Raw genomic sequence first — 26,098 nt, 5'->3', positions numbered from 1 at the left:
TTGCCAACTCCACCCATTTCCCAAGGACTTTGAGGTGAAGGATTCCTCTGGTAATTGTAGCTGCCCGGGTCATTTTTCCTATGGGCTGAAGAGGAAGAGAGTGGTTAGAGCTGTGACTGAGCCTTGTCCTGCTTTCAGAGAGCTCAAAGGGAGCAGAGATCCCAGCAGCCTTGAGAAGATCTGGACAAGTTATGCCATGGGGATCCATCCCTATTTTTCACACTGCTGGTTAGGTATCTGGCAGGGAGGACAATTCCCTGCAGTTTATCATTAGCCGGAAGAGGTAAGGTTGACTCTTTCTATGTTCCATCTGCTAAGGGAAGAGCTTGGCCTCTGCTCTTGTAGCCAGGAACATCTGAAACAAACTGGAAAAAGGGAAAAAGTGAGAGTCTGGACTAAATCCAGGGACAGAAATCCCCATCATATCATGATGCCTCTGTGGCACCTGGAGGTACAAAAATAAGGCATTAGACCCTGCTGAGACAGGGAAGGATGACTTTACTGCTGGAGGAGCCACCAGTCCCTCACCACCAGAGACTTGCTTCCATGTTTATCCCATGTGGGTGGGAACCACTGCAATATTTTAAGGGACCAATGGCCTCATGTTAACATCACATCCTTGTCATCTGACAAGCACTAGTACAGGCATGCAGGAGGCTTTTAACTAATCTGTTGGTTTACAAACATTTCTAGGTTTCCTCCAAGGAAAAAGACCGTAGATACCTAGCCTTACCTTCCTCTGTCCTAAGGCTTCCAGCTTTCCTGGCTGGTCAGGTGAGCCCTGCTGGCTGTGGAGCCCAGGATAGAGTTCGGGTCTGGGTGTCACCCTTGTGCCCTAGGGAAGTGCCCAGGCAATGTTTGAGTGGAGCAGGGAGTGTTGCCAGCACTCCAGGGAGATTTCAGTCTTTGGGAGTGACACCAAAAGGGCAGCTGGAGAGACTCCATCCATAGAATCCAGACCTGACACCTCCCACGGCTCTGGGGTCAAGTGAGTTTCCTCTGTGACCAGATCAAAGCCCAGATTGTCCACAATGGTTGTGCTCTTTGTAACAAGAAAGTGTTGGAAAACTGCCCTGCCTGCTGGCAGTCAGCACAGAGAGACTTGCCAAAAAGAGGTTAATAATAACAATAATTTTAATAGTGTCTCCTTTGCCTTTCACCCACTCCTTCCATCTCAGGATCTGAAGAAATGTAGCCACAATAATGCAATGAAACTCCCTCCCTCCCAGCAGGGTTGGGTGCTGAGGCCAAAGAAGATTAAATTACCTTTCCATGGCCACTCATAACCCATCACTTCCTTCAATGCTCCACCAAGCATCCAGACACAGCCCTTTCTCTTATGCCCTGCTGAGGCGTGGCACTGCTGAGACACACGGAGTTCACACTGTGCCTCTCTGCCATATAATGCAAAGCAAAAATTCAACCCAAGATGAAGCGGAGTGCAGAAATAGAGAGAATTTAAGCTGTGCTGAGTGCATGGTGTGTCCCATGCCAGAGTGACCCAAAGAGAGTTGCAGAGACCCAGCAGCCTCCCTGTGTTTGTGTTGCTGGGTAGCTGAAGGAGAGGCCAGGTGGGAGCAGAGAGCAAGGAGGTGAATGCCAGTCCCCTCCTGTGGTGTGTCCTGGGCTCCCTGCAGCTCCTTGCTGGCCAAGGGGATAGCTGGAATCAACATTGTGGGTGTCAGCCACATCCCCAGGACTGTGGGGGAAGGTGGAGTAAGTCAGTGGGGAGATACCACAGTCATGGAATGGTTGGGGTTGGAAGGGATCTTAAAGACCATCTCATTCTACCCACTGCCATAGGCAGGGATATCTTCCACTCAACCAGGCTGCTTCAAGCCCTGCTCAACCTGGCCTTGAACTCTTCCAGGGATGGGGCAGCCACAGCTGTTCTGGGCACTCTGTGTCAGGGCCTCCCCACCCTCACAAGAAGGAATTTCTTCCCAATATCCCATCTAACCCTGCCCTCTGGCAGTGGGAAGCCATTCTCCCTTGTCCTGTGACTCTAGGCCCTTGTAAAAAAGTCTCTCTCCATCTTTCCTGTCAGCTTCTTCACGTAGTGCAAGGTCACAATGAGGTCACTCTGAAGCTTTGTTTCTCCAGGCTGAACAATCCCAATTCTCTCAGAAAATATGTTTGAGGAAGGGGAGCCCAAAATACAACCTAAATTATTCTGTGATTTTGTGCCAAGGAAAATGCAACATTTTGGCTTTTTGTTTTTAATTCCAGCTCTTTCTTCTCTTCTCCAAATCTTAAGTTTTCTGCCCAGCAGATGTTCCAGATCCTGAACTATCCTGAAGTGCTGATGTACTCACCATCTACAGTCATGTCCTTCAGTACCTCCTGGAGACTCTGTTCTGGAAAATAGATTTCCATTGAGAGTGTTGGGACTTCAGCACTCCAACAGTGACCTGCTTCCCTAGAATTAATGGGGAGATGTGTTTCATTTCAGAAAATTCCATAGACATGTAGAAAACCACTTTCTGGGCTGTGAATCAGACAAAACGCACCTTTTGTCATCTTCTGTCTGTATTGGAAGTGCTTTGCTTATTTTTGGGGTTTATTAACATAAAACAGTTTACAAAAGGAGTTGATGAGGTCCAAGGAAAGAGCACTTCAGCACTTCCAGGAATTAAAGTAGTAGTAAAAAGAATTCTGGCCTTAAGTGTTGCTGTAGGAGCTGTGTCAGTGGGATGGGTTTCAGGGTGTCCCCACTCCCTGGAAACCTCCGTGGGGCAAATGTCCCTGTTCAGCGTGGGAGATGATCACTCAGCAGCCCAGAAAGTGGAAGGCTGGTGTCGAACACGTACAGACACCACCATCTAGTGGTGCCGGGCTCCAACAGCCTCCATGCAGCCCGGAATCCGCACGTCCCGCGCAGTTGGACCTACTACCGCTCCCAAATGGCTTCTCCCAGGGAGCTGAGAGCAACCACAAAGTCCACAAAGCCCCGCCCAAGGAGGGACCTCCGGCTGCTCCCTCTCCTCTACTCCGGCCCGCACAGCGACACTGCCTTGACATTTTGGGGGGAAAAGTCACTCCCGACTCCCAACAGCTGCTCCTCGTGGTCATGGGCTTGATCCTGCAAAGAGCCGTGCCCCCTGGCATCGAGGGCAGTGAACTGGGATAAACTGGGGTCTTGCCTCATTCCACAGCTCCATGGAAAATGGAAGTCTCCTGCCTGAATAGCATATGTGGAACCGTTGGATCTTCTCCAGTGGAAGCAGCCCCAGGCAGCCTGAGGGGAGCTCATCCTGCTTCTTCAGGCTCTGCTTTTGCCTGAGCCCACTGGCAGACAAAATGATCAGCCTGGGGCCAAACCAAGCTGGGCCTAACTCCACTCAAGTCCAGATTCCACTTGGGTGCTGGAATCACCCACTGAGCCCCTACCTGGCACAGCTGGGGACACTGAACACTGCCCAAGGTGCCTGAATTCTGAATATAGTGTGGGTTGGGAGCACCCGGTAGCACGGGGCATGTATGGGGTGTCAGAGACCCAAGCAAAGAGGATGTTTCATGCTGGGGTTCACTCCTCTTGCATGGGAGTGAAGTGCTGCCAGTACCATAGTCTGCAGTGGACTTTGGCCCACCTTGTGCCCCCCAACTTGTTATTGACCCTAAGGAGGGAACCAGTAACAGAGCAGAGACCCCCATGGGGATCCCACAGCCCTGTTTGCCCTGATTCTACCATCTGTCAACCCATTTAATCTCAAACCAGCTCCCCTAGTTCTGCTGGGGTGTTAGGGACTGCCCTCAGGGCAGAAACCTGGGCACAGGCTGGGGACCACACTGATAATAGTCCGAGTGGTGTTTGTTTTTTTTTTTCCCCCTGGTTTTTGTTTGTTTGTTATCATTTTTATTTTTGTCATGTGAATCACTGGCACTCTGGTGCTGCCCATCCATCCCTGGCCCCCCTCCAGGGCTCAGCCCCAAATCCCACCCAGCACCAACTGCTGCCCCTGCTCCCACACTGCTGGGACAGGCCAGCCAGGGAACAGGGACACAGGGCCACCACCAGCTCAGCCAACACACTGCTGGGGCCGTTGGGGCCAACCCCACAATGGGAGCAAGGTCACTGTTGCTTTTTGGGGCAATTGAGGGGAATTGAGCCATGTGCTCTGGCAGGGCAGGGACCAGGCTGCAGCACTGTTACAGCCCAGCACTGCCCCTGGGACAGCTCTTTGTTTTCCTCCACGGGAACACACAGCCCCAGGCAGCAGGACATAGCCTAAACCCTGCCTGCTCTTCTGGAACCCTGAGCACACACAAGTCCAGGGGTGGTGCAGTTATACAGTCCAAAAAACACAGTAAGGGGAGAGAGGTGTCATGACCCTCCTGCAGCAGCTGCTTGCGCATCCATGTGCACTGTGGCATGGGGACAGCGGAGGCAGGCAGGAGGAGCTCAGCACCATCCCAGGGGCTGAGCCAGGCTGCAGCTGGGACCAGCACAGCTGATGCTACACAGAATTGGCAGGTGAATGCATTGGAGGGAGGGCACTGTTATGCGGAGCACAGCTTTTCACCACCCTGGGTCACAGCAGCACCAGTGACATATGGCTGCAAGAAGAAAGGAGCTGCTGGGCTGCTTGAGCAGTGTCCTGAACCCCCAAAGCCAGTGATGGCTCCTGCCTGCTGGCAGCTGCCCTGTCCCAAAGGAGAAGGTCCCTGTGCCCAGAGGGACCGAGGCCAGCTGAGAAGGGGATTCCAAGTGGGCAGAACTTCACCAGCACACACTGTGGAGGAGAGCACAGCTCAGCATGTGGTTCAAGCAGTTGCTCCTGAAATGCCCAAGGCCTGATGAGCACCAAAGAGTTCACAGACTGACAGAGATCATCCCATTTCTCTGTGTTCAGTGTATGGGGGGCCGGTGGCCTTGTGAGCAACATGCTGAGGTAAGGACCGAGGTTTGCCATGGAAAGCACGTCCCTGCAGTTACAGTGGGGTGACACACAATAGGGGTTGGAGGCAGTCAGAGACTTGTTAAATCACATGCAGTCATTCACACAGGCAGACACAAACAAGCTCTTCTGTAAACTGGGTTCCAGGAGATCCCATGGATCATCAGCTGATCCCATGGCCAGTGCTGGATGTGGCATCCTTACATGTTCCCACGGTATGTAACGTTGGTGAAGGTAGATGTGGCCTCTTTATATAAAGGATTGTGGGTCTGGAGGAAGAAAGAAGATGAAAAAGAGCATCATCACTTTGTGCTTGGCATCAACATTTGTTCTGTTTAACATCTGGGGTAACTGAGGCACTGTCTCAGCATGGAGTTGTGGATCCCTGTCTTCACCCAAGGCTTTGGATGAGCAGTTTAATGGCTCCCCATAAGGTTTCATGGGGCAGAATAGGGAAAAGCTGCTGTGGAGGAAAGGAAAAGCAGCAGGAGCTCAGGAGGAGAGAGACCTTTTGAAAGGGCCTCCCATCCCATCCCATCCCATCCCATCCCATCCCATCCCATCCCATCCCATCCCATCCCATCCCATCCCATCCCATCCCACACCATTCCTTCACTTTGTGGGGGGTTAGGAGATGGAGGAGAGGTGGGGGACAGGTATCAGTGCTGTCCCAGCCCCCTCCCTTGTGCTCGGGGTTCCTCATGCTTTCCAGCATCTTGTGGCAGGAGGGACCTCCTGCCTCACTCATGGGATGAAAACACTGCTGTGAGCAGTGAGTAAGGGGGTCATGCTGCTGACAAGTGCTTTGGATATGCTGGAGGGGTGAAAATAACCTAGGACATCTCCTATCACCTGTGCACAGCCCCTGGGACCACAGCAGGCTCAGGGAAGGGGTGTCCTGGCTGGCAGTGTCACCTTGAGTCCTGCCTGGGACACTATCCCAGGCTTTGGAGAGGAATGGGACAAGCTGGCCCTTAAGGACCATGTCATGGGGCAACAGACAGCAGCTGGGCTCCCATGCCAGGAGCACTGGGATCTGGATCCCTCAAGGCAGAGTCTGTGGGGTTTTGGGACTCCTGCCCAGCACACCCAATCCTGCTCCTCACCGTGTCCCACTTGGCCCTGGCCTTCTCCTCCTCGAAATGGGCGAACTCACGGCGGTCATGGATGGTGATGAGGAGCTTCCAAATGAGCAGAGCAGCAAGGCCGATGAGCAGGATGGCACCTGTCACCGAGAGCAGGACCACCAGGACGTCTGGCCCCTTTGGACAGTCTGGAGCAGAGAGGAGGGCAGGGTTGCGGGGAGCTCAGCACCCCCAGGGCAACTTAAAGCAGCTCTGGGGCTACCTGGCCATGTGTACATGGAGCTCCTTTGGTCTCAGGAGGGCATCATCCTCCTCTGCCAGCAAGCAGGAGCCTCTACCCTGAGCACAGCATGCTCTGTGAAGGAGGATCCCATCCATGGGGCATCTGTGCCCAAGCACTCGAGTACCTGTCTGTGGGGTGGGGGTCTGCACCCAAGCCTGGAGCTAGATCAGGTGCATCACAGGTCCCACCTGCAGTGGAGGATGACACCAGAGACCAAGTCCTTGTGCTTGTGAAGTTTGCCCCAAACCACCAGCCCACTGACACCCCCCCCGCCTCTGGCTGTGCGCCAACACTGAATTGGCAAATGAGAGCAGGGAGATCCAGTGTGAGACTCTGCAGCTCCTGCTCCCCCTGCACAGTGCCCTAGGCCATGTGGCCACCCCAGCCTTCGCCCTGCCTCTCCTCTCCCATCTGGCTGTGGGGCTAGGAAGTGTGGACTGTACCCTGCCCATGGCAGACAGCTGCAGTGAGAGCTGGTGGCTGCCTTTCTGGTCCTGCTTCTGAAGGATCTGCAGCCACACAGCCCCAGGCTCAGCTGAGGTCAGTGGAGACCCCAGGGCTGCTGACGGGAGCCTCCTATCTGCTTCCCAAGAAAAATCACCCCCACAAAGTCAAACACAGGATGAGGGTGGTGGGAAGGTTGAACCCCCATCCTTGGTTTCAATGAGGGGATGAAATAACTTAGGAAATGTGATACCTGAGAGGCAGGAAATCATGGCCTGCTGGCACGGAGCAGGGGACAAAGAAGTTCTTTAATCCCTCTCAGCCCCCAACCGTGGTGCCCCATGAGCCTGGCTGGAGTGGGAGGTACAAAGGGAATGCAACATCCACCCCTCCCCGCCCCCAGTCAGCACAGAAACCCAGCACAGTACATTCTGCCTAAGTCCCCAGCCTAAGCATGGCAGCGGGGTCTTACCAGGCTCCTCGATGACATAGAGGATGGACTTGCCACTGGAGTCCTCATAGTACTGGAACCTCATCACACAGTCATTCTCATCCTTATAGGTGCAGTTCACAGCATCCTTGCCCCTGTCACCTGCCAGAGGGAGATGCTCAGAGTCCCCATGCTGAGAGGTGCATACAACAGGGAAAGCATGAGGCATATGCAGCCCCTGGGTTTCCACATATTAGGACAGGGGTTGGGTCTCCTCTTACTGAGTTCCTGCACCGTCTCAATCTCGTCACGGCACATGCGGCTGCAGGACTGCTGCTCCGCCAGCTTTCCCCGCTCAAACTTCTTGCATTCCACACAATCCCTGTGGAAGAGGAGGGAGGTGCCATGAGCTTTTCCAGGCTCTCCTGAGGCAACTGTCACACCTTTCAGTTTCAGGTTGTGGAAATCACAGCAGTCCCAACCCTACTGGGCTGCAGATAGTGAGAGCTCCTGCCACCAGTGCTGCCAGCTCCATGATGGGATATGACCCTTCTCAGCTCTCTGCCAGCTCCCCTGCATTCTACTGAATATGACCTATCCCAGCTGTCTGCCAGTCCACACTGAGGTATGACCTGTCTCAGTCCTCTGCCCTTTCTCACTTTTTGATGGTGCAGGCGTCTGGGCAGGTGGGGCACTTCTCGCAGGTGTCTCCGTAGGAGCCGGGCTGGGTGCACTCGCAGCGGCCGCACACGCAGGAGCCGTGGCCGCTGCACACCAGCCCATTGCTGGACATGCAGGTGTCGGTGCGCGTGGTGCAGTTGCAGTAGTCTCCTGTCCAGTCTGAGTTGCACACACAGTCCCCACAGCTGCACTGCCCATGGCCTGGGGACAACCAAAAGGCATCAGAACTTTAAGTATCTCCACAAAGCCTGTCAGCAATTCCCCATATGGATGCCTATGACCCAGAGGTGCAACTCATCCTCTGTGGGCACTGCAAGGCAGACCAGCCACCTGGGACAACTCCTTTGCACTGTCCTTGGGATGGGACAGTGCAAGGTGTGAGAAGCTCACACCAAACCCAGACCTTCACCATGTGCCCAACACTCCTCTTATCCCACCCAAGCAAGAACAAACTCCCACATTTCAGGCTGAGCTGTCCCAGCTCCAGCAGCAGCAACTGGAGATGCTCTGTCAGATCTGTCTCTGAGCAAGTCAAGTTCTTTCTGTGGCTTTGCATTTCAGATTGAATCAGGACATCTGGTCAAAGCCCCCAAGTCTGACTCCTTTCTCAGGCCTGGACCAGACAGGGAAAGCTGACTGCTGGGAAAAGCCCAACACACGTTCACTGAGACTGGTTTAGTCAGACAGACAGACAGGCATGCTCAAATCCTGCCAAACCCTGGAGCTATTTGGATTGTGGTTTATTTCAGCTCAAAGACCAGACACAGCAAGTGGTGGAAACCCTGTGGACCTGCAGGCGCTGACCTGTCCTGAGCCCTGAGCACAGTGGGAGGGACACGTTGGGAATGCTGCTCCCGGCAGGGGATCGGCTGGGCACTGTCCCAGCCATGCCCTTGGAGGCACCGGCATGTGAAATAAATGTATAACCCCATTAAAGAGGAACTAGGGGTGAGTCACAGGAAAATAGTGCCACGCTGGGTGACAAGGCATGGAAACAGATGGGTAGGCTGGGGAGAAGTGGCTCAACAGGATCAGAGAGTTCAGGTTAATTAACAGCCCACCCTGGCCAGGAGCAGCTCTTCATCATTGCCCTTCATCCACCCTAGGGACCTGCAGCCCCTGTTCAAACAGGAACAGGCTCCTTGAGGACACTGACTACTCAGGGTGGGGGAAACCCAGCGTTTCCACCTCATTTATCAGCAGGCTGTTAAGATAAAGGATCAGTCTGAGCAGCACAGAGGCAGTGTGAGCCATGAAGTTGGCCTGAGGGGCAGGTGGGATCTCAAAAACTCAATTTGGGGACATCAAGGAACAAGAATCGAGTGTCATCTGGCCCCAGGTTTCACCTCATCCAGGCTGGACTCCAGGAGTGGAATCAGCTTTGGCCACTGATGTTCTCCTGGGTATTTTTGGGATTTCAGCAGGGAAGTGGCATCTTTTTCTGGCACTCTGTTATTAGCCACCTATCCTGGGCTTACAGAGGGAGGCTAGGGTTAGGAATGGGAGTGGCTACCCCTCTCCCATTCCCCCCTTAAGTCAGTTTTGGGGTGCTCTGCTCCTGAAGACAATGTGCCACAGTTTCATGCCTCATTCCTATGCACTGTCATCTCTCTCACATCCCTTAAATATATGAGATGAGCAGAGCACTGCAATTCACTCAGACATTCAGTGTTTACTGGAGATGTGGGTGGAAGGAACCTTAAATGAAGGTTCCTGGTGGGTAAGAGGCCCTGGCATATCAGGACATTTGGAACTGCTGTTGGGATGGGGTTTCTGCAAGAGGGCTTCTTCCCTGGGAGAAGAACCAGAGAACCCAAGGACCTGGTCCTCTCTTTCCAACTGAGAGCAGCTGGACTGGAGAGGGGAAGTCTGGGAGCATGTGGCAGAGATGAATATTAAGGAGGGGAGATGTTGTAAGGCCAGCAAGGAAGGAGGATTTACTTCCCCCACTTTTGCCAATATGAAGTCTCCCAGAACTGGGTGGATGATAAAACCCACCTCTCCCCACCCATCCCCCTCCACCCTAGGGTTTCCTCCTGCAGAGCAGCACTTCTGATGTGTTTGAGCTGTATGGTTCAAGCAAGGTGCCTGCTCTGTACACCCCAGAGCTGCTTCGCTTGGTCCCCACCAGGCCTCCTTTTTAACCTTCTAGCCCATCCCCACTCCCAGCTCTCAGGCACAGGAGGTGATATCAGTGGCCAGAAAGGTAATAATTCCCCTTGCAGGGCTGGTGCAGGGAGATTCACGGATGAACAAGTCAGAGGTGGGGACAACTCACAGGACAAGCCCCAAAATGACTGAATGACTGGCGTCCCCCTTGCCCAGGATCTCAGGCAGCCTAAACAGCCCCAAGCCCAGCACTCACCCGAGCACATCTGGCCCTTGAAGCGAACACAGGAGAAGTCGTCGCACTCGCAGTACTTGCCCGTCACCTTCCCGAAGTCGCTGCTGTGGCACACGCACTGCCCGCAGATGCACTCGCCACGCTGGCTGCACAGGGGCTGGCCCGGCCGGGGGCTGCAGTTGTCCTGCTGGGAGGGGTTGTACTCCTCCTCCGAGCACTCGCAGTGCGAGCCTAGGCGCCCGGCGTTGCAGCGGCACACGCCGCACTCCAGAGTGCCATTGCCGTGGCTGCACGATGGGCTGCTGCTCTCGGCGTGGCTCTCACAGGAGCACTCGCAGTCGAAGTTCACCACCACCATCAGGCTGTCCTTGAAGCCCACAGGTTTGATGGTGAAGGATTTCTGCTGCTCCTGGGGGCAGCCCCGCACTTTGGCCTCGATGCTGAAGCTCACCTGGAGGGCAAAGGCGTGTCTGGATGTCAGTACCTGCTCCAGTCCATGCCCCAGCTTAAGGAGCTCAGAAATGGGAGCCACCAGGTCTCTTTGGGCTCATCAAAGTTTATCAAAGCTGTCCCAGCACAATGTGGGCTAGATAATGTGCTTGCCACAGCAACCAGGAAAATTTTAGGTTCAATATTAAGAAAAATTTCTTCACTGAGAGGTTTGTCAGGCTCTGGCACCGGCTGCCCAGGGAAGAAGTAGAATCACTGTCCCTGGAAGTGTTCAAAAACCTGTAGATATGGTGCTCAGGGACATGGTTTAGTGGTGGACCTGTCAGAGATCAGTTAGTGGTTGGACTTGATGGTCTTAGAGGGCTTTTCCAACCCAAATGATTCCATGTTTCCATGCCCTGTGGGCAGCAGCCCAGGCTGAGCTAGAGAGATCACAGAATTTGCACCCAGCAGATTCAAAAAAGCATTCTCCTCCTTGCACCCACCCTGCTGGACCGCTCTCTCTCTCTAGTGCTGAGATTCCAGGGTCCGTGTCACCTGGGAGGTCGTGGGATGGTGCTGGTGCAGAGCAACAGATGACCTGGCAGTGCTGCTACATAGAGGGGAGAAAAGCCAAGCCCATGAGGGGGATCCTCACCGTGTCCCCGATCTTGAGCCCCATGCAGGACTTGAGCCCAGGGATGACCTCGTTGTTGAGGCAGGTGGCATTGAAGGTCAGGGACAGCTCTTCAGGGAGGTCACGCACCTCCAGCTCCACTTTGGAGCGGATTTTCTAGGGAAGGAGAGAGGACTGATAAAGACACAGTACAGGCGGGGCAGGGCTTAGCCCTGGTGGCGTCCTCCCCTGCCCCCAGCACCACTGTGATGCTCCCATGCACATGGGAAAGGAGCCAAGTGCCCCAAGTCTTTCTCAAGTCTCAGCTGTGTCATTCTCTACGGGGAAAAGTTTTCAAGACAGGAAAGGACAGGCAGTGAACATAGTGATCTCCCACCCTCGAGGTGCCTGCACACATGGGTGGAGGCAGATGCTCACAGCTGTTCCAAGGAGGATGCTTGGGACTGGGGGAGCTGACAAATCTGTGGGTTGTTGGCAGTGGGAAGCAGTGGCTGTTGTGGGGCCATCACACTGCACACTCACCCCATAGGAGTCCACTATGAGCTGCAGGACATTGCTGGAGTCTCTGGACAAGGTGCCCACGGTTGTGCCTGGGATCAGTTCGCTGTAGTTCTGTAGGAGTATCAAAAACAAGGTCTGTTTGTTATGGGTAAATGTGCCATGGCTGGGTGAAATCCTGTCCAGAAACATGCGAGCTTTGATAGGACAGACCACCAAGCCATGTCCAGCCACCCATGGCCCACCAGACCCCCAGGAGGGTGGGTTTGCAGCTGGTACCTGGTAGAGGCCAACAACTGTATCTGTCACAGCAAAGATCAAGTTGATGTTCTTCTGTGAGAGTTTCTCAGTCATCAGGCCCAGAGAGGGATAGTCCTGGGGAAGAGGAGAGCTATAGCCTAGGAACATGTACACCCTCCCACCTTGGTCCCCATCATGCTCTCCAACCATGGCTGAAACACCTTTCCCATCCCATGGGGACCCAACAGGTGCTCTGGGCTCCACAACCCCATGCCTGGGTCAGGCTTTACCAGTGTAGTGGTGGCAGAGTAGAAATTATCCTTGTCGATGTGGCACTGGGCATCATTGGGCTGCACGATGCCAGCCAGCCGCCCGTCCAGTGCGATGTGGGTCTTCGCGTCCGTGGTGAAGACGAGCAGATGGGAAGCATCATTCCTCCAGCCAATTTTTTCCTGCAGTAAAAGGCAGCTCCCAGTTGTGTGTCAGCACATGCTGAGGGCAGCCCCATGTGCCAACACACCACTGCTGCCTTTGTGCCAGGGGGTGACGGCTTGGCTGTAGAAGCCAACCTCTGCACAGGAAACCAGGGCAATTGCTCTCGCAGGGAAGTGCTGGGGGAATGTGGAGTCTGGAAGGGGGGCGTGGGCTGCTTGTAGGTGAAAGATGAGTTTAATTGGTTAGAGTGTTAATCACCATGGTTAATGACTCAGGGATGCAAGATCTCCAGCAAAACCAAGGTGAAGGCACAGGAAGTGTTGTCCTTTCTGGACTGGTCACTGCAGGGCTGACAGGGGATTGTTCTCGAGCACCTGCTCTGCTCCTCTCCCCTACCATGATCTCATGAGAGTCCTCCTCTTCCCTTGACTATTGGGCTGGAAATGTCTCACTTCAATGTTCACCTTCTCCAGAAATCAGTTATACAACTGTTGCAGTGTGTTGCAATTTCCTGTTTTAGACTTCCCAGTCCCTTCCCAGGTGTGGCAATACCTCTCTTCCCCTTCCCCCTTGGCCCCTGCTGGGCTGTCAATCAGTCTTAACATTCCAGCAAGGCCATCCTGTGGTTGGTCAGGTTCAAAGGATGCAATTCAGGCCTGGGGTCATTGGCCTGTCTATGTGTCCCTCGTTCCCTGAGACCCTCCTCCTCCCACCTGGTTGGTGCTCACCTGTCCCTTCCCCTCCCCCTGTCCCTGGGCTTAAATTCAGCCAGGACCATGTGCTCAGGATTCTGTTGGAGCTGTTACTAAGATTCAGATATCTGTGACCATGGAATAAAACTCTGGATTAAACCCTCCAACAGAATCCATCTCCTTTTCCTCCCCACCTTAGCCTGAAGCCCTTCCACCTGAGGTAAACTGAGTTTCTACAAGCCTGGGTTTGTTTCAGCACCCAGCTGCAACATCCAGCCAGCCAAAGGTGTCTTACAACAACTCAACAAGGCTTATGATCATGTCTGGGAAGGATTGATTGGTCCCTGCCAACCCGCCTGGCCCAGCCTGGTGACCCTGTCCTGACGCCATCCAGGCCTTCCTGCCCCTTACATCGCACACGGTGGCCTGGATGATGGCATCGAAGCCGCCCTCAGGAGCATCGCGGTTCCGGGAGACACTCTGCTTCCGCACCTCCTCGTTGAAGCGAGTCACCTCATCCGTGAGCGACAGGACGTGTTTGTACCCAAACATGGGCAGGCAGGTTTCCCCGATCCTGTAGGAGGAGAGCGCTCAGGGCACAGGGCTCATAGGGCTCTTCCAGCTCCCATCCCTGCCCTACAGCCATCCCACATCCCATGGTCTTGCCCAGGATGTGCTGGAGGGACCCAATGCTCCCCAGCCTCACCTGAGGCTGGTGAAGGACCTTTTAAATAAAATTAATGTTGTAGGGATGCTGGGCTCAGGTCAGCTCCCAGCCTCAGTCCTGCTGGGAGTTTTAGGAGTCATTTTCTTCCAGCCTCAACATTTCTTTTGAAAACATGATGCAAATTTTTTCTCTCAAGAGCTTTCCCTTGATAATGATATTTCTAATTTAGACCTGTTCCTCCTCCCTGTGCCAGCAGAACACAGATTACACTGAGGTTTAAACACTGTCCAGAATCAGGCACCCACTTTCTCCACTCCCCTCTTTTCCTCCCAGGCTCAACGTCACTTCTCTGCCTACCCCCCTCCTAGTAACACAGAGGAACAGGGAATGGGGATGAATTCAGTTCCTAATACGTCTGCCATTCCTTCTTCCTCACACTCTTTCCCTTTTCCAGCCTGTTGTCCTTCCCTTGGGAGACAACCTTTCAAGAACCTCTCAAACACAGGTCCTTTCTATGAGTTCTTCACCAACTCATGTGGATTTCCAGCCACATTGTAGTGGTGTCCCATCAACTTCTGGCCCTTACAGGACTCCCTCAACCTGGACTTACTCATAGCAAGGGTTCTTGATGGCTTCTGGAGGAGATATGTACATGTAGGGGGAAATGGGTTTGTCCACAAAGGCCCCGAAGCCGATGCGTAGGTTGCTGGTGAGCTTACGCATCTCACTGGCCAGTTTTGTGCCCAGGTTCTGGATGTTCCTCAGATCGTCCTTCATTGAGTTAGACAGGTCCATGAGGTAGTAGATGTCCACAGGGTAATCTTCCACTTGACGCACTTGGACATGAAAGACCTGGGAGTCATCTGCAAAGTGACAGGGCAGTGGAGTGAGACCTCGTCTCCTGGCAGGGGCAGGGGGGCTGACCACAGGATTAGGGGGGAGGGATCAGCAGGAACCCAAGGGGATGGTTAAAGCTTTTAGGAGGAGAACATTACCCTTAGACAGAAGGGCAAAGCCCTTAATCAGGTGCTTGCATAGAAGATGCGCTGTGTACCCCCTGGAAGTGTCCAAGGCCAGGTTGGATTGAACTTGGAGCAACCTGGGATAGTGGAAAGTGTCCCTGCCCATGGCAGGAAGTGGAACAGCATCGTCTTCAAGGTTTCTTCCAATCCCAAAACCGTTCTGGAATTCTATGGCAGATGGGGGTTATGTCTCCTGTTCTCCTAAACTCTCAGTACTGGGACATGAGCAGATCTTCCTGTCCAGGGTTGACCTCTCAAGATATCCTACAGGAACAGCTGGATGGAGCGAGGGAAACCCCCAGAGTGTGGGCAGCAGGTCTTAAAGGGATCACAAGGCAGGCTGCAAGACTTCTTCGGACTTCTCTGAGCTTCCAAGGACTCTGATCATTTTCTGCTCCCTCCCCCATCCCCATTCCTTTCCTCTCCTCTTGGCTCTCCCAGCCCCTTCTGAGAAAATTTTGGTGAAATGTTTTCCATTGAAACAAAAACCTTGTTAGAAAGAACCTTCTGGGAAACATCCCAGTTTTGATGACTTTTGCACATATTAAAAAAAAAAGCTGAAAACACTTAGGGTTGACTTTTTCTTTCTCCCTTTTTAAGAGACACAGGTCCTTCCTTCTGATTTTTGAAAGGGTTTCTTTGAAACATAACCCAGGGCACAGCTGCAGCCTTGTCAGAACACCTCACATGTTGAGAAGAAAAGGCCTTAACCGAGCTTAAATTATTATTGTTTTCCCATTTCTGTCTAAATCTGCATGCCATGTTCTTTCAGGATGAAGAAAGTTTCAAAATTTATGACAGCCCGAAAAGCTCCATCCCCTCTCCAGCTGTGCTGGGAGCCAGGGGTCCCATTTTTGTGCTTAGAAAGCAGCTGTTTGTCCTCATTGAGCTGAAACCATGAGGATTCTGAGCTTGTGGAACATGAGCTGTGACCTGTCCTGCTTGTATCCTTTGTGATTTGGTATTGGTTCATGAGTCAAGGCAGATGACTTATGCCAAACCTTCTTGGTTCGGCAGAGATGGTATCAAGCTGGGGGTCTCTCCTCTTTATTCCAAGGAACAGGGATTTACAGCACTCAGAGCAGCATACTCACCTTCCTCCTGACAACAACCTCTAGAACCAGAGAACAAGGGCCACTTAGAAGCTCCATGTCCTGATTGTGTGGGGATTCCTCTGCCTGCTGTCCTTCCAATGGGGCAGGACTCCAGGGATGTGCACAGAGGCCATGTGCCCTATAGTTTTGTCTCCTGCCTGGCATCCTTGAAACTCCTGGATGCTGGCAAAGGACCAGAGCAGTTAACTGGCTCCAGCCTGCCTGGCTGAGCAGAGCAGAGCCTGGGATATTACAGGGATCTGGTGGCAGCTCCGTGGCTTGTTAGATGTGAGCTGACTTCCACTCAGGCATTCTGACCACAGCAGCAGTGCCTCAGGTCTGAACAGCTTTATGAAATACCCCATTGTTTAAGTCACATCCTATCCTGCCCCTCAAATACCTCAGGACTGAGGCAAGAGAACAAACACAGCTATCAGAGAGCTCAGCTGCCCACCAGAGATGTTCTGGAGGATTCTGTGCTGCTGGCATCCTGGCCTTGGCCCTGAAGGACATGAGACCACCCTGGCCAGTGAGGCAGAGCGATGGCTCGCTCAGTGCCTGAGCCCTTTGGGTTATTCCCTTCCTACAGCAGTCTGGGGGCTCTTACCTGGCCGCAGGTTCAGCTGTATCCTCTGGGGGCTCATCTGGGTGGTGGCAGAGCCCCCCGAGCCCTTGTTGCTGAGGGGCCGGGCCTCCAGGATGGTGACGCTGCTGCTGGGGAACTCGATGTGCTCCTGCCTGCAGCCGTGGTGCAGGAGGTTGGCGTGCAGGTCACAGCGAGGGCTCGACTGTGCCCAGACCTGTGGGGCAGGGACACATCAGGAGCCTCCCAGGACAATGCTGGGAGAAGGAGAAAGGCCCCCACCTTTTCCCTGGAGAACTCCTGCTTTGTCACACCTAACTCCAGAAAGCATCAAAGGCTTCTTGGGGCACATGGTCTCTTGCCTGAGAAAGGCAGCAGACAGATGGGATTTGGGATCAGCAACTCCTGCAGGAGCAGCTCCTGCAGGAGCCCATCAGCCCTTGCCAAGGAATGATGGATAACACAGCCCTGCCAACCTCCTCCTGACTCCTAGCAGCTGGAGCCTTAGGTCTGGGTTTTGGCAAAGCTTAAAGGAAATCCTGTCTCTCTGGGATGGCTAGAGGAGGGTGTGGCAGGATGTGAACACGGCAAGCTGGGTAGAGGTAGTGTGGGACTTTTAAAATTATTTATTACTTTGAAAAAAGACAAATCACCTTTCCCCCCATTTCTCCAACAGGGGCCCTTAGAAATCCTGCCATGAGCAAGAAGTGTATCCACTGTGGGTGAGCTCATTGCACAGAGCAGTGCTCAGTTCCTGTCTGGAAGTAGATCAGACTTATCTCCAGCTCTCCAGCTTCCTAATGGATGGAGCTGACTGGGGAAGGGAGCACCAAAAAAGGGGAGAAAGAGTCCAAAGGCACTGGGGCTGTGGGAGAAGCCTTGAAGAGCCTGTCAGGAGTAGGAAGCACAAAGTGTGGAGTCATGGTGAGCTCCAGCCTTGTCCCTCCTTTCCTAGAAAGCTTCTGGTTTCTTGTCCTTATCACAGAACATTCAGGAGGGTTCCTACTCCTTTGGTTGCTTATGAAGACAAATATAGGAAGGATTTCTCTCCCAGCCCAACACTGCTGTGATCTGCTGCCCCATGCTCCTGCTCAGGGAGCACCCACCCTCCCCTCCAAAGGGATTCTTTATCTCCCTCCCTCAGCCCAAATCTTTCTGTATTAGAGTCTTCCAGCAGAGGATCACCACAGCCTCTTCCTGCAGCAAAGGGAGGTGGCACAAGTCCTGGTGGGGCTTGTTCAGTGCCCTCCCTGCTCCTGGAATGCTAGAATCCACTGCTGAGCTTTCTAGTGCTAGAGAAGCTCCCATGCAGGATATCAACTGCCCTGAACTGGGTTCAGGCTGGTTGAACCCAGGGATGAATTTGTATGTTTTATGCAAACGAGTAGGAAAACACAAATGGTGTCAGGAGGCCCTGGCTGGCTCACAGCCCTCTGGAAACTGTGGCCAAGCAATAGTCAAAAAATACATCAGCAGGCGTGTTCCTACCCTGGGCAGTGTGCTGGCAGAGAGGAGGACGAGTCATCCCTGCAAATCAGCTCCCTCACACCCAGCCAGCCATAAGCTTACTCCACAGGGCTCCCTGCTGTGGGAAGGGGAGGCTGGTTCACCCCAGATCCCATCAATCATCATGTACATTCCTGTCCCAGTCAGGGAAATCACTGGAAAAATATGTGGGCGAAAATCATGCTGGGCAGGTGGGTTTTAACCATGGTGCTCAGAGATACCTGGGGATCGTAGGGAGCTCCCAGGAGCTCAGAGGTCTCATGGCACCTTATGGGATTAGCAGCATCAATCCTGCTGTGAGATTTCCATGGAGAAACTGTTTAACCCCAGGGCTGCATCCTTCCCCTTTCTTTGGAGTCCTAAATATAGTGATTGACTGAAGACTTACAGGAGCCTCCCCAACAACAAAAACTACCACAAAAGTGGGACATTTGGCTACAAGGCCCTGGCAGCCCCCAGTCTGTTTTTGACCCTGGGCTCTGCCACTTTGCTGACGCAAAACCTGGGGCAACCTAGTTAGGAGTGACCTGGAGGCAGCCCAAGCTTGCTGGTGACAAACTCACAGCACAGGGATTTCATCCATGAGAAACCCATTCGCTGTCAGCACAGCCCTGATGGCACCAGCTCCCTACAGGGAGGTGTGTGCACCCTCCCCATCCCAGCCATCCCAGAGATGCTCACCAGCTCTCCCTGCCCTGTCCCACTGCAGAGCAGACATCTGCTCACACTCCCTTCAGAATGGGAAACCTGATTATTTTATCCCAATCACTGCCTCCAGAGCTGATTAGGGAGGGCAGGGGCAGGCAGGGCTCTGGCAGAGCCAGTTCCATCCCTGAGCTCCCAGGGCGGAAGCCTGTGGGGATTTGCATATTCCCCAGGGCATCTCTGTTTTCATCTCAGACACAACCACATGCAGCATCAGCTTCTCTGCAGGACAGCTCTTGGAAGGGCTCAGAGCACAGACATCCCCACAAATTAAGCTAAAGCCTTCCAGCAGCTTTTCTGAAATCCAAATCTGGTCCAGTCTAGCCTCCAAGAGACCCAGAGTGGGTGACATTTTGGGTGGGTGAGACCTGAAGGATCTGCCACAACAATCTCCAGAGGGATTTTAGAGATTTGTCTCAGTGTTACGGCTTGGCTGGCTTTTTCCAAAAAAGCAGATGAGAACATCTATTTGTTGGTAAGAGTGGTCAAGGTTTCTGAAAAATAAATAAAACTCAAGTCTGCTCTGCATCAATGCTCGGCGGGGTCAGTGATCACAAGAAACCACAATGAAATGCTTCTCCAATCCAAAACCAGGATGGAGCAGCAGTAAATCACCACCACAGGCTCCTTGGGAAGGCAGTGTGAGTGGAAAAGGGCTGTAGTGGGAGCAGAAGGAGCACGAATATGGGCACTGTCCCTTTAAAAACGGGGGGGTGCAGTATCAGAACCCTCCCCCACCCTAGGGAAATTAAACAAACCCACAGAAAAAACCCTCATTTGCTAAATTAAGACAACGTGGTCCAGATGTTGGAGGCAGAGCTGATGAGCACAGAGCACAGCCCAGCTCTCCGGGGGCTGGGTCTAGCAGCAGGATGGCTCCCTCACTCTTGCCCGGCAGCACATCTCAGAGCAGCACTGGAAATATTTCCTTTTTTGGAAACCTTTGCTGTTCTGGAGGAAAAAACCCCATCACGGCTCCCTCTGCACCGTCAAGCCACCAGTGCAGCCCAGGATCAGCGGCTGGGAAGGAAGAGCCCGGCCCATTCCCCTCGGAGGGGGGATGGAGAGGGAAGCCAGGCCCCTTATCAAGCTGCATGTTTCAGCCACTCCTTGCGGGAGATAAGATGGGCACAAACATCTTTATTCACACCACACCCGAGGATCAGATCTGATGGGCACAGCAAGCCAGAGGCCTCCCCTCTGGATGTGCATTGATCCCAAAGCATCAGACAATTGCTGGCATGATCCAGCAGCCCCAGGTCCTTTCCAAGTCCCAGCGGGCATTATGGGCACAGCTGCAGCTGATAGAAGTGGGTCTTCAAGGATAGAGAAGGAGAAAGCAAGGAAAGCCTTTAAGGTTTCATCACCTCTCCCCATCCTCATCACCTCCCTTGGCTCTGCCCTGGGGCTTCTCTCCCATCCCCTTGGGAAACTCCCTCCTCTTACCCAATGCATTAACCCCCAGGGCAGCATTTTTGGAGGGCAACGTGGCAGATCTGCTTGGCTCTCACCTACCCAAACAGGATGATTTGAGAGCCACAGCTCAGCACTCCCATCCACTTCAGCTTAGTAACCAAAAACAGGTACCTTGTTTTCTTCCTTTATTTCTAATGAAAAAGGTTTTAAAACCCAGCCTTTAACTTCTGATGAGTATTTTAAGTTCCTCCTTGCAAGCCGTCCAGGCCCCCTTCCTGTTTCACCCCTTCCAGGAATTAGGCTCCTTCAGTCAGTGCTTTACAACAGGTTTCCAAGAAGCAAACCAAAAGTAAACCAAGTTTTAAAATGTACATTATTTGAAAGATAAAGTGAATTCCTAGTGGAAACACCAACATTTCCCAGCCAGCTCAATGCAGCTCCCACCAACACACCCAAAGAAGGGGCATATTTTTGGAGCAGGGCAGAAAGTGGTGCCCACTGAGCAAGTGCCTTGAGCTGAGGTTCTGAGCCAGGTGCCACCAAGGGATCTGTTTAGATACAGTGGGAACAGATGGAGACTGAGCTTGTGGCTGTAACCTACACTTATCCCAAAGGTTCCTCCCTTCCTTTAGATCCCCTGCCCTTCTCCGGGCCCTGCTCAGCCCCCAGCTCTTACCTCAGCAGAGCACCAGGCACAGAGGGGGCTGACAGCCAGGCACTGCTTGCAGGAGTTCACCCCACGGGTGGTGCAGATGTTGCCCCCTGAAACAGCAAAACAGAGCAATTACAGCCCACAGAACCCAAACTCACACGTGTGCTCAGCCACCAGCTTCTGAGCAGCCAGAGCCCCACCAGGGCCCTTCTCTATCCCTTTTCCCACCTGCAAACCCTGGATGTTGTCTCTTTGCTCTCTCTGGCCTGGTATGAGCTAGGCTTCATCTTGCCCACGGCTGAGCATCATTCCCTACCTGCCAGCTCCTCAACAGGTCCTCTCACCCCTGCAGCATCACATGGGTGTTGGAGTGAAGCCCCCTGGCAGGGAGTTAATGCATCCTTGCAGACACTCCTGCAGATGCTTTGGGGCAGCAGGAGTGGAAAGGATGAATTTCCAAGGGTACACAGTGACACCCATAGCCCTGCCAGGGATTGTCTGCCTCTTCCCATCACCTTAATCCAGGGTGTTGTTGACATCTTGAGCAGACACTAAACTCAGTGGCTGATTTTGGCTCGGCTTCAAATCCAGGGAAAGGAGGGGAGTGAAAGGGCACAAGTCCAGAAATGTGCTGGTGGTGGTTGGCACCAATGTCCCAGGAAAGCCCGGGCTCTGTCAATGGCTGTGGGGACTCTGGGAGATACCTGCTGCTACCAGTCCTGAAGGTCAGAGGCTGGTGAGCCTTTGGGGGAGAATCAAAGGCCACAAAATGCCTGTGGAGCCTAGGGGCAGGAGGAGCTCCTCTGACACAGACCAGAGTGGGAGGCCCTGTGGTTCCTGCTGCCAACGGCCGGTGTGACAAGTGGCTGGGACAGTGCAGCCTGGTGTCACCCTTGGCTCCTCCTCTCTCAGGCACAAGCATCTTGGCAGCTTTAGGATTCCCTGGGCAGAGAAAACTGCAGCCAAGTACCCACTTGGCTGGGATACGCTGCAGCCTGGGGAGCCTGGGGGATGCTGGCAGGGAGCAGTGGGCACCAGGGCCTCCCCTCTGCCCTGTGTGCCCCCATGGTTGCCCAGGGCTGTCTGAGCAGTGTCCCACAACCACAGGAAATGGAACACAAAGCAGAAAGAGGAAATGGTGAAAAACAACATCATCAGATCTTTGAGCAGAACCACAACCACAGCACCGTGCACTCCTGGCATGTAGCCAGGGAGTGTACACACGTGTTCACACCTGTGTGTGTATTTGAGGGTGGTGTCCCAGGCTGTGCCTGTCCCAGGGGGCAGCAGCTGCTTGGGGATGTGCCCCAGAGCATCCCCATCACACCTCTGACACCTGCAGTTCCCATTTGTCCCAGACTAAACCAAAGGCTGAGCCCAAGTGCCTTGCTTAGCACCAGTTTTGGGGCAGCACCCACGGCCAGAGCTCTCATCATACCCTGAAATACTTGGCTCCATGTGGGGATGGGACAGATTTTAAATGTAACATTGCCCAGAAGAGTGACAAGTTAGTCTCCAGTGCTTCCTGCACCTCAGCAAGGTGCCAGCAGCAGCACTGATCCTTGGGTGGACAGGGCTAGGAAGAGGGAAGGCAAAGGGCTCTCTGAAACCAACGACACCACCACCTCCTGCAGCTCCTGCCGTGTCCATGTGAAATCCCTCCTGCCCTGCCAAGGGCCGGTGGCTGCAGCCAGAGCACGTGCCATGGATTTGTGCTGTGCTGTGGAGCTGGGAGCCAGCTCAGCCCTCAGGGAAGCAGGGAGGCACTGCCCAGACAGCCCTGGCAGCTCCAGGTGCTCTGGACTAAATGCTCAGAGCTGCCAACCCCGGGGCCACTTGCCCGAACACAGAAACAGCTTCCAAATCTGCAGGGGAGCCCTGGTGCTTTTATATGGAAGCCCTTCATTCAGGGACGGGGAGAGGTGCCAAGGACCCACATGCCACAAGCCAGGGGTGCCCCTGCTTTCCACTCCCACATCCCTCATGCAGTGGCCATGTCCAGCTGCTGGCTTATAACTGTGGTTGTTCAGCTCTGCTCAGGCAGTGACAGCACTGAGTGCCACCAGCAACACTCCTGGTCCAGGCTCCTGTTCAATGCCAGGGTGGGTTTTGTCCCCTCATGGTGGGTTTTATCTGGTTTAGTCACTTGGCCCTGCCCCAGCACCCACCTTGCTGGGGAAGGGCAGAGCTGACAAGGCCTCCATGAGGGCTCTGGGACATGAAACTCATCAATCCAAATCCTTCCTCAAACAGGTTTTCCCTGTGACTTGACCCAGTTCCTCAGCCACTCCCTGCCTCAGTTTCCCCTGTGCAGTGTTAACCCTGGTCTCAATGAGACCAGGTTCCACTAAACTCCATGTGGAGGATTCCAGGGTTATGTCTGCTGGCAGAGCCCCAGGGTGCCTCCTGAGGCTAAGGAGCCCCAGGACTCTCTGAGCTCAGCTGCTCCTCACCATTTGGTACAAATTACCTCCTGCCTGTGTGCAGGCCCTGGACCCTGATGGTTTCCTTTCCTCTCATTCTGCTGCCATCCCAAAGCCCAGGGGTCCTTTATCTGGTGTCCCCTCTCTTTGCTGGGGATGTAAATCGTGCCTTCTGGTGGATTTTGGAATGAGGGCCACAGACCTAGGCAGAGCACTGCCATTGCTGGGGAGCTGCACATGGGATCAGGTGGAGCTACAGCTGGGAGGTCCCTGTGGGAGGGATGCTGCCATTCCCAAGGCTGCCCTGGGGTCTCATGTCACATCATGCCACCGTGCATTGCTGGTGGCTTTGCCTGGAGGGTCTCTGGAGGTCTGGATCTGCTCCCAGACACACACAGCCCTGTGGTCCCTATGATGTCCACCACTCCATGACCAAGACACTTTGCTGGGGATGGAGAACCCTTCCCTTCCTTGGAACAAATCTCCAGCACTGTACAGGGCCATTCTTGGCTGCATTTCCATGGGGCTGGATGGAGCAGGGCGTGGGCAGTTATGACCATCCAAACATGAGGCTGGTCCTGCTGTGAGCAGGCAACTGCACACCCCCACCATGGGGAAATGTTCCTTTTTTGGCATTCCCAGCACTGGTTGCATGGCTGGATGCAGGGATGCAGTGTTGGAAGAGTTTTGTGGGAGCAGGGACCTTGTGAGGATGTGGGAACAAAAGCACAGATGGGCGGAAGTGGAGGATGTGGAGGAGGTGAAGGATGTGAAAGATGGGGAGGATGCTGCAGCTGGAGTCCTTCCCAAACTCGGACACTACCTGGGATGGTGTAGACCTGTGAGCAGGTCTACACCATCCCAGTACAGCCTACACTAACAAATTCTGTGGTTTTTAGTGACTTTTTTTTTCTATCTTTGGAGCTTTTCTCCCTAGCCATAAAAGCTAATAAACCCAAGTACAAAACCTGCATTTTTAAATTATGATAGCAGCTGCTCTCACACAATGAGCTGATCCTAAAGACTCCAGTTTATGAAAAAAACCTGGAAATACAAGGAAATGGGAGATAAACTGCTCATGATGATGAGAACCACCCACCTGGGGCTGGGCAGAGCTGTGGTCCTGAGAGATAAAAGCAGGGAATCCCAGACTGGTTTGGACTGGAAGTGACCTTAAAGCCCATCCAGTTCCACCCCTGCCAAGAGCAGGAACACCTTCCACTAGACCAGGTCGCTCCAAGCCCCATCCAGCCTGGGACTGAATTTAGGGAATTCAAGGAAATTCCCAGACGTTCCATGTCTCTGAAACACCCCAGACGTCTGTGGCTCAGCGTCACCCTGTCCTGACTGGAGAAAATTACTCAGTCCCAGTCTGCAACCAGAGTAACCTCCAAGTGGTGCAGGAGCAGCCACGCTTTGTTTTCCCCCTTTGCCAAACTGAGCAAGAATGAGCACAGAGAAAAGCTGATAAAGACATTTGAGGAAACTTGATAAAGGTACAAACCACATCCTCTCCAGCCTTTCCCTTGACTACGTGATAAGGACATGGGCTTTCTTGGCAGATCCCCACCCTACCATTCTGGGGGTGTTTCTTCTTTCAAGCCTCTCCCTTCCTGCCAGCGTCTTCCTGGGAATGGGATGCCCCAAACCGAGCACAGGCACCAGAGATATGTGCACAGCCCCAAATTGCAGCTCTATGAACTCTAACTCTTGCAGGGGTTATCCCATGTCCTGGACTAATGACAGCTCCATCCGGCAGCAGATCAGAGCCTCAGGCTGTTCCTGGGAATTCACTAAAGTCTGGAACTCTTTAGACAGAACAATGTTGTCCCAAACCCCAAGTCTGGCTGTGAAAACAATGTGACCAATTTATAAATCACCATACTGCCGTTTCTAGATTTCCCTTGAGGCCTAGTTGCTAGGAACACACCTGGGGAGGAGATAATGCTTTTCCAGGCTTTTTTGTACTTCTGACATTGTAAAACTTTTTAAAAATACAAACTACATTTATCCTGAGATCATATGATGCCAGAAATCAGATTTCTTAAAGAAAAGCATAAAAAAACCACAAGAAAAATAACATAGGACAGCAATGTTGACCTAAATGCCCCCCGCCCCCCCCGCCCTTAAAATGTACTGACACAGGAAGGAATTACCTGATGTGATTTCTCCAAGGGAATTTTCTGTTTATAAAGGACGAAGCCCAAGTCACACCCCAGTCCTTGCATTACAAACTAGTAACCAGAGCCAAACACAGAGTAGGTAGATCCAGTAAGATCTACTACATCCAGTAAGAATAACCCACAAAAGTATGTACGCCTTGACTCTGTAACATCCCTGAGAAGTTCCCAGCCCCGACCCAGACGAAGCCCAACCGGCCTGAGCGGCGCTTCCTATGCGGGAATGCGCTGCAGCTCAGGCTGCCGGCTCCTTTTCCCGTGAAATCACAGACCCTGGGAATGCAGAAAGTCCTGGGATTTGTAGAAGCAACAGGCAACATCTTCACTAAACGGTTATAAACAGCGACAGAGTGAACCTACCCCAGGTGCCGGCAGCGCAGAGCAGGAGGATGCCGAGGCTCACGGAGCGCGGATCCATCTCTGAGCCCCGGGCTGGGGGCTCTGCTCGGAGCGGCCCCTCAGGAACGATGGGCAGCGCTCGGGAGTCGCTGGAGGCTTTCAGCGGCTGAGGCGATGAATCACAGGGCTGGGAGAGTGACACACATGGCCGGAGGAAACTGCAGCCTCGTCACTTCGGAGTCCGGAGTGTCCCCGCCCGCTCTGCCGCCACCTCCTGATGAGGTTTTCACTCTCTCGGCTTAAACAAGGACCTCATAAACCTTGGCAGCGAGTCCTCCCTCGGCGCTGCTGACCTGCAGCCTCGGGGCTCGTAACAGGCTCTTTCCCATAGGCTCTTCCGCCTGGCTTTAATTCC

At 53.4% G+C, this 26,098-nt stretch overlaps 1 protein-coding gene across 1 annotated transcript; it reads right to left on the bottom strand.

The window, feature by feature from the left end:
• Positions 1 to 1,159: 1,159 nt before the first annotated feature.
• On the bottom strand, positions 1,160 to 25,858 carry ITGB3 (integrin subunit beta 3). The gene is made up of 15 exons (XM_059489443.1): positions 25,705 to 25,858; positions 20,766 to 20,851; positions 16,487 to 16,679; positions 14,374 to 14,626; positions 13,508 to 13,670; positions 12,260 to 12,421; positions 12,009 to 12,104; positions 11,754 to 11,843; positions 11,253 to 11,387; positions 10,187 to 10,616; positions 7,800 to 8,022; positions 7,422 to 7,522; positions 7,183 to 7,302; positions 6,005 to 6,171; positions 1,160 to 5,167 (listed from the first exon to the last, which is right to left on the bottom strand). The coding sequence occupies exons 1-15, from the start codon at positions 25,760 to 25,762 to the stop codon at positions 5,099 to 5,101; spliced, it is 2,346 nt and encodes a 781-aa protein (XP_059345426.1). The 5' UTR covers positions 25,763 to 25,858; the 3' UTR covers positions 1,160 to 5,098.
• Positions 25,859 to 26,098: the final 240 nt, after the last annotated feature.

The sequence above is a fragment of the Ammospiza nelsoni genome, chromosome 26 (genome assembly GCF_027579445.1).
Source record: "Ammospiza nelsoni isolate bAmmNel1 chromosome 26, bAmmNel1.pri, whole genome shotgun sequence".
NCBI classification, from domain to species: domain Eukaryota; kingdom Metazoa; phylum Chordata; class Aves; order Passeriformes; family Passerellidae; genus Ammospiza; species Ammospiza nelsoni.
This window is presented reverse-complemented; position numbering and strand designations above follow the sequence as displayed.